General features: G+C 43.7%; 1 protein-coding gene across 1 annotated transcript; it reads right to left on the bottom strand.

Annotated features, from left to right (window-relative positions):
- Nucleotides 1-351: 351 nt before the first annotated feature.
- LOC139466111 (carbohydrate sulfotransferase 9-like) lies at nt 352-7,451 on the bottom strand. Its single transcript, XM_071248133.1, has 4 exons — nt 7,391-7,451; nt 4,525-4,658; nt 3,495-3,583; nt 352-1,528 (listed from the first exon to the last, which is right to left on the bottom strand). The coding sequence occupies exons 2-4, from the start codon at nt 4,536-4,538 to the stop codon at nt 516-518; spliced, it is 1,116 nt and encodes a 371-aa protein (XP_071104234.1). The 5' UTR covers nt 4,539-4,658; nt 7,391-7,451; the 3' UTR covers nt 352-515.
- Nucleotides 7,452-8,690: the final 1,239 nt, after the last annotated feature.

Here is an 8,690-nt window from a genome sequence, read left to right as displayed (position 1 = left end):
GGAGGACGCACTACCACTAGACCATGGAGGCGGTCTCAACAGTAATAACTAGCCGGAGTGTCCTTTTCATTTTTAACACAAAAAGCTGCAGACAACGATACGAGGTCAGTAACATCGCTCAGCACAAAACTGTAGTGCGAGACCCGGCCACTCTAGTATTAGCCAACCAAGTAACAGTAGCCCGTTTGTGGGCGTGGGCTATTTGTTTTAAGTTTATGGAAACAAACGCAAATAAATCAAATACCATGGACTCATTTGCGATTTATTGTTAAAGATATGAACTGACATATAACACAAAGGTGATACTCATCAGATTGAAGGTCAGGCAATCATCATTGTAGAGAGCCAGAATAGAATGTACCAGAACCATTGTCTGAACAAAATGAAGACAATATAAATACTTAGTGCACAATACAATATCTTTGGACTAACTCAGTCTAGTGATCCCAAATTTAAAATCAACACCTAACACCTACAAAATCAATCAAATAATCGGCTATCCATAAATCGAAACATCATTCAATTTCGTCGTATCCAAACATATCAAAATCTGAAGCATATTTCTCGCGAATGGCTGTGATAGTTGTCAAGGAAAGAGATTCATATGCTTGTTTTAAATGTAACTTTTTTTGTTCCTTTAAAGCAGCTGGGGACATGTTTTGTCTCTTTGACGCATCAACAGCAAGAGCTTCAAATTCCTTTTCAGTAATCGTGCCATGTTTTGGCAAGCGGAGATTTTCGTCATTGGACAGATGTCCATTTAGCTGAAACACCTTCCATAGTCTTATTGCCATCCCCCTCGTAGTGATACACTCCCGGATTTTTTCGTGCACGAATAAATTATAATTATACCTGATAAGCATTTTCATTTCATCTTCATTGTGTTTTGATGCGTGTGAATCCACTATCCAGGACAGGTTATGTCTGGAGAGAAGGTGACGAACATCAGCAGCAAATGTCTCCATCTTCCCCAGAAATGTGGGTTGGAATGTGCAGGGATCGCACGAATATGACATGGGTACCCAATGGGAATCCATGTTACCAACAGGGGTAACCAAAACCCTTTTGACGAAGTCTTCAAAAGTTGCATTTAAAGGACATTTACTCGAAGTTAGTCCAGATACGAATGGATGTCCCCAATGGTCCGGTAGGAATACCTTATCAATATAAGCCGACCACAATCTTGTAAAAGGATTCCTTACAAACATAAATCGTTCGTAATTCGAAAAATATTGTTTCAGTTTGTAAAAGTCTGTTTGGGTTGTGTGTTTCATACCCCAGTGTACGATATCCCTGGGTATGTCAAGTGGGTGCTGGTATGTTTGGTCGCCGGTATCATGGTTCAGGAATCGGATGACTTGTTTCCAGAAGGTGCACCCGGCCTTGGCTGTTCCGCAATAACACAGGTTATCTGCTTTGCTGTAGAATATCAGATCCATGTTTGCCTCGGTAGGTTTCCGACAGGACTTGCCAATTCGGGATATGCGTTGTTCATTGGAATCCAGTTTGATTTTGGATAGGGTGTTATCTGAAAGTAATATTTGTTGAGAATTACTCTAAAATGGTAAACTGACAGGACATTTGGCATTAAAAGATCGTCGCAAAACTTATATCTGGGGTACCCTTTTCGCACTGACCAGCCTAGTACCTACACTTGGGAATTTCAAGTGAGAATAAGCTCGGTGATTTGGTTGATTATATGACATTCTACCCCAAAGGAGTGGATCGTTGCACATAATATTAATTACAGGTTTGTTTGGTACAGACTCAAATAATGACAGGGCGTTAAACAACAAACAGAAAACCCCATGAGAGTCAGTATGTCGTTTGTAACATCCACTAGCTTATTGTATAGAGTCGAGCCACTGGCAGAAGTCATGTACCTATTGTTTGCTTGTTTGTTTAACGCTGTATTCAGCAGTAGTCCAGCTAAATGACGGCAGTTTGTAAGTAATCGAGTCTGGACCATATTGTATTGAGTCAGGCCACGAGCACCCGTCACGTAGCTACTGAATAGTCAGGCCACGAGCACCCGTCACGTAGCTACTGAATAGTCGGGCCACGAGCACCCGTCACGTACCTATTGTGTAGAGTCAGGGTACGAGCACCCGTCACGTACCTATTGTGTAGAGTCAGGCCACGAGCACCCGTCACGTAGCTACTGAATAGTCAGGCCACGAGCACCTGTCACGTAGCTACTGAATAGTCGGGCCACGAGCACCCGTCACGTACCTATTGTGTAGAGTCAGGGTACGAGCACCAGTCACGTAACTATTGTATAGAGTCAGGCCACGAGCACCCGTCACGTATCTATTGTATACAGGGGCCACGAGTACCCGTCACGTATCTATTGTATAGTGGTGCCACGAGTACCCGTCACGTATCTATTGTATGGTCGGGCCACGAGTACCCGTCACGTATCTATTGTATAGTGGGGCCACGAGTACCCGTCACGTACCTATTGTATAGTGGGGCCACGAGTACCCGTCACGTATCTATTGTATGGTCGGGCCACGAGTACCCGTCACGTACCTATTGTATAGTGGGACCACGAGTACCCGTCACGTATCTATTGTATAGTGGTGCCACGAGCACCCGTCACGTATCTATTGTGTAGTGGGGCCACGAGCACCCGTCACGTATCTATTGTATAGTGGTGCCACGAGCACCCGTCACGTATCTATTGTGTAGTGGGGCCACGAGCACCCGTCACGTATCTATTGTATAGTGGTGCCACGAGCACCCGTCACGTACCTATTGTGTAGTGGTGCCACGAGTACCCGTCACGTATCTATTGTATAGTGGGGCCACGAGCACCCGTCACGTACCTATTGTGTAGTGGTGCCACGAGTACCCGTCACGTATCTATTGTATGGTCGGGCCACGAGCACCCTTCACGTACCGATTGTATAGTGGGGCCACGAGCACCCGTCACGTACCTATTGTATAGTGGGGCCACGAGTATCCGTCACGTACCTATTGTATAGTGGGGCCACGAGCACCCGTCACGTACCTATTGTATAGTGGGGCCACAAGTACCCTTCACGTACCTATTGTATAGTGGGGCCACGAGCACCCGTCACGTACCTATTGTATAGTGGGGCCACGAGCACCCGTCACGTACCTATTGTGTAGTGGTGCCACGAGTACCCGTCACGTATCTATTGTATAGTGGGGCCACGAGCACCCGTCACGTACCTATTGTGTAGTGGTGCCACGAGTACCCGTCACGTATCTATTGTATGGTCGGGCCACGAGCACCCTTCACGTACCGATTGTATAGTGGGGCCACGAGCACCCGTCACGTACCTATTGTATAGTGGGGCCACGAGTATCCGTCACGTACCTATTGTATAGTGGGGCCACGAGTATCCGTCACGTACCTATTGTATAGTGGGACCACGAGTATCCGTCACGTACCTATTGTATAGTCGGGCCACGAGCACCTGTCACGTACCTATTGTATAGTGGGGCCACGAGTATCCGTCACGTACCTATTGTACAGAGTTGGGTCACCAGCAGCAGGACCCCTAGGATGAGGAACAAGGAGAAATACCGACCGAGCCGTCTGAAACATAGGCTGCTGGAAAAAACAAAACTATTATCAGTTAGAACTCATGGACAGATTTATCCTCAACTTGCGGTATTGGTTACAGTCCAGACCTGCCCAAATCTATCATTTTTTCAGCATTAAATGGATTGTTCGCGCTGTGTGCACGCGAGTATTCTTCAATGAATGAATGCATCATTTTGCCACTCAAAGGATTCTGCAGCAGAGTAAATCTCCACAGATGTGATTACATGCTCGGTAGGATTACTGCTTACTTTCAATGTTTCCAATAACCACCACCAGCGTCCCGTCATAGTGCCTTGGGGCACCAGTCTCCAACTATGGATGGCCGTACCCTCCCGGCCACCCCCCTACTCTGTTGCCTTCGTCCCACTTTCTCATCGCCGTACACTCACCGTGCCGTCATAGTGCCTTGGGGCACCAGTCTCCAACTATGGATGGTCGTACCCTCCCGGCCACCCCCCTACTCTGTTGCCTTCGTCCCACTTTCTCATCGCCATACACTCACCGTGCCGTCATTGGAGACCTGTCCATATTGCCACTCGAGCCAGCTCCACGTTTTCAAAATGTCATTTCAAAAGTCATGAGGTTAAATTGAGTTTTGTGTGATAGAAAATAGTTCCGAAGACAAGCAAGAAGTCAATAATGGTTTAAATTTATGATTTCACAATAGAATAAAATAATTTATTAAAAAAACGAACTTCATGAACAACGTTGCAAACGAGATGACAACATATCTTCCTCCTACACGATTCCCGACATGGGTACAATGTGTGAAGCCCATTTCTGGTGTCCCCCGCCGTGATATTGCTGGAATATTGCTAAAAGCGGCGTAAAACCATACTCACTCACTCCTCCTACAACCCCGGGAAAGCTTAAACACATTGCTATTTACCAAGATCGATAATCTCCACATATTTATAAATCTAATTAAACTCCACATATTTACAAACCCCAATAAGCTCATATTCACGAAAGCCTTTAAACACGACAGTTGGTAGAGTCCAAACGATGTCTGATGTGATCAGTGCTTTATTCTATTCCTTTCTCCGGGGAGTTAGTATTCGCTGTGTAGTTGTTTCTCTTTCTGAAACAAAAAGAGGAATTCACGAACTATCTATACCCCCTTTTAAGATGGTAGACACGTGTACATATGTTCCCGTCTTTTTTCAGGTGAACAATTGACTTGCCTTTGCATGTGTTTGTGATGGGTGCCAAAGATGGGCAGGATATACGCACCTTTTCTATAACACCTGCTGGCATCACCACTATTTGATTCGTAAACACATGCTCATGATAAAGTAAGAATCGTACAATTGACAATTGATTTCTTATGATTATGGAAATGTCTTTTGTTGTTGAAATGGATCACCAATTGAAATGGTAAATAACTATTTCCGTAAGTAAGTAATAAACACACACATGGTTTCTTTCTGAGAATGACATGATAAAGCTGCGACAAGACCAGTAACATTTTTCAGCCAAATATCGTAACCTATCAAATATGCCCAATTCCTGTATTTGATTATTGTAAGTGAATGAGTGAGTTGGATTTAACGCAACTTTTAACAGTATTCCAGTTATATCGCGGCATGTCAGCTTAATGTGGGAGGAAGGCCCGAAGTGATGCAGGTCTCAGACGTTTACCACTTCGGAGAAACCCACGAGCACGGGTATGATGCTGACAAACCTAGAAACATAGTCGGGGCGAACCGGGATTCGAACCAACAATCATAGGTTTCTGGCGTGTCCAAGAGACACAACTCTGCACAGCGAATCGCGGCGCCTTAGAGGACTGGGCCACCCGTGCCCCCTTGATTATTGTAATGCTATGTGATGAATATGTCGTTTTGAAGTCATTACCATCAATTATTTAAGGCTTTCTGCTCAGGTGAAGTACATGTGTATTTAATCCTGTCTTCCAGGTTTCACCTCCTCAACAAACCTGCTGGAGTTGTTTGACTTCCCTCCTTACTGCTGCAAGTCCGCGAAATCACGTGTTTCCTTCTGAGAATGTCATTGTGTGTACAGGTCGTATGGATACTAATGTAAGACTATCTTTTGGTGATTAAAATGTTGAAAAATGTAAGGTGGAATCAATAATTTATTGTTAATTTCAATACATGTATATAAATTTACCGGAAGCTAGCGGACTGTCAGCAAATAGGTTTTGGTTAAATTATTTATACTTTCACAAGGTTTAACGCATGGTACACACTCAAGTAAAGTGACTAAATGATACATTTACTGCACCAGTCAAATCTTATATGTTATAATGCTTCAGAATCCGAATGCTCCAATCTCTCATCCCTAGTAATAAGTCAGAACAGATCAATTTATTGTCGGTATGTTTTTGGAACAGTTTTGATCCCGGCAGCAGTTTGATCACTGGGTGACACATAAATACCAGTGAAGTAAATACATGGCAAGGATCATTATTAGGCATGTGTACCATGTCCAGCCACAGATAACATATAGAGCCCGTGACCTTTTCCCAGTTGCATGGTCATTCGTAAAGCATTTCTATCATATCACCGAGTTCCTAAACACAATATGTTGGTTGGTTGGTTCGTTGTTTAACGCCGCACTCAGCAGTATTCCAGCTATATGGTGGCGGTCTGTAAATAATCGAGTCTGGACCAGACATTCCTGTGAATAATATCATGAGCATCGATCCACGCAGTCAGGATCGGTGACATGCGTCAACCACGTCAGAGAGACTGACCACAGGATCCCGTTAGTCGCCTCTTACGACAAGCATAGTCTCCTTTTAGGGCAAGCATGGGTTACTGATGACCTATTCTACCTCTGATCTTCACACATGAATATTTGGACACAAGGGAAAGCAATAAATCTCACGATAATGCACCATGCCTCAAAGCATTAAATATCAAGGTTATCGAATCGGAAATTGTAACCATGGTTGAAACAGAAATTTGAAATTATTCCAAATGAACTGAGAAAGGACAACATACAATATACTTATGGCCGCACAAATAAAGGCCAAATGTGACTATCGGTTATTAAGATTGTCCGGATGATGCCTACTGTGTTGTGATGGATAACATAAAACCTGACATGTCACCATGAAACTATTATCAAGTGTCCTGTGTATACTGCTACTTGCAAGATTAGATAATAATGAGCTAAGGGACACATTAGGATTTAAAGTCATCAGCTGTTAAAAGAACATCTCAGAGGTTAGTATTTATTTCTCGGTTAATCTACCTATCCTTTGATATTTGCTTATCGGGTTGGACCGATAACGATTTTTATCCGCCACTGACCTTGTAAATGGCGGGCAAAGATTTGTACCCTCACGATGATTATAAACCGATAACAACATAGCAAATGTTGATCCAAAATATAAGTACCCATATTTGAAGGCAAGAGTTTTAGGCAGCGTTGTCGTGGGATTATGAGTCATGTACATTACGACAGGGTTGTGAGTGTGGTATGTTCCGGATCGGGAATCTGTTAGGAAAACACTATGGAACAGCTCTGAGTAGCGACGAGTCAAAAACAAAATCTTTTATAGGAACAGCACAGAGATACAGTTGCCGCAGCTGCGTTTCACAAAGCAATCTTCGCGCGATGGCTGTCATGTCACCTTTACTTTAAAACATGCTTAAGATGGTCATAGATCTAAGATCGCTTTGTGAAAAGCTGCCCCGGGGTTTTGCCAATGATCAACCCAGACTTCAAAATGATTAAAACCTGTCCTTGTTAAAGGGATTTTTACTGTATAACGAACCATCAACACATTCCTTGACCCACGACCTTACTGACAAAGGTGAAACGCCCCAGACTGTACCTTACCTGAGAGCTTGCCTTGCACATGGTGGGAAACAACTGGATCTTGCACGTGTTGCAGATAGACCGCTCGGAGTGTGTCTACAGTGGGACTGGGCAAACAGCGATGTACATCCACACAGGTGTTACATTACCGGGAAGTGTCTATGTTGACATCCCCACACCTGCTAACGACTGGTCAGTGTCAGAACATTATCAGTGGGTATCGATCAGAACACAGAATGCGATTCACTTTCGCTCGATCCGATTTAAAACCAAGTCTTTCACTCCGATGCGATACCTATCTGCGTGACGATCTGACGATACCTTCATAGAGTCGAGTCCGGTAAACTATCTAATCACCCAATCAGCAATGAGGCTTTTAAATTCTCGCGTGAGCGAACTATTCCGACCAGCATATCTGATTTCGGTATCTCGAAAATGAGCTTAAACGATCTTTCGGTTGCATCCCATTGTGCCTACAGCCTCAGTGTGCCTACAGAACGTAGTGTAGGCACAATGGGATATTATTTACTCCCCTCGTATAATAATATCACCCCTGATAGCTGTATCATTAATTACGTGAAGTGGAAGACATTATGTCTCAGATTAATGGAACATCCCTGATAGCTGTACGTATCAACAACATGGGGGAAATGAACAATGTTTGACAAATATTTTATCACGTTAAATGCCACATATTGAAATTGTGAAATAAGGGAATATTAGACTAACGACCACGTTCCATTATCTTTAGACTGCCGAGGGTTAACCAGATGACGCATGTTGGATAGGACCCGCATCTTCCATGGTGCTGGGGGAGTTAGGAAACAAATGTATGACGTTAATATTGTTATAGTGCAAACCATTTCAATACTTTTACTTAATAGTGCAAACCATTTCAATACTTTTATTTTACATTTCATTTATCTGAATACCTAACTGGTTCAATATGTTTCCAAGTGCACCGAAATTCTATGCCCTTTGTCTGTTTAATATATTCAGCAAACATTCGGCGTATCCCCTCTTATCATAAGCCCCTCACGGCAGGATCCTTAATCTCCAGCGCTATCTATAAATTTTAATTAAGACCTCCTAACGTCGCCGGATCTTACGTATATACATACACGTGGGACAATGACCTTGCCACAGGTTACGTAATACCTCGCTTAACAAAACCCGACTGACATGGTCAGTCAGAGAGACAGGGAGAAGATCGACTCGGGTAAGTGACAGAACGGTTCTCCCACCCGGGAACATTGGCCACTCGGTCCCGGTGTGCGTTCTGTCACGTTCTCATCAACATGTACTCTTTCGACTCATTCCA

The sequence above is a fragment of the Haliotis cracherodii genome, unplaced genomic scaffold (genome assembly GCF_022045235.1).
Source record: "Haliotis cracherodii isolate W230 unplaced genomic scaffold, xgHalCrac1.p SCAF_18, whole genome shotgun sequence".
NCBI classification, from domain to species: Eukaryota; Metazoa; Mollusca; class Gastropoda; order Lepetellida; family Haliotidae; genus Haliotis; species Haliotis cracherodii.
Note: the sequence above shows the minus strand (reverse complement) of the source record. Positions and strands in the feature narration are given on the sequence as shown.

What these genes read in the sequence shown, in the direction of transcription:
- LOC139466111 (XM_071248133.1), bottom strand. An exon ending in GACCCAACTCTGTACAATAG is followed by an intron (nt 1,529 to 3,494) that starts GTACGTGACGGA and finishes TATTACTTTCAG; the next exon opens with ATAACACCCTATCCAAAATC.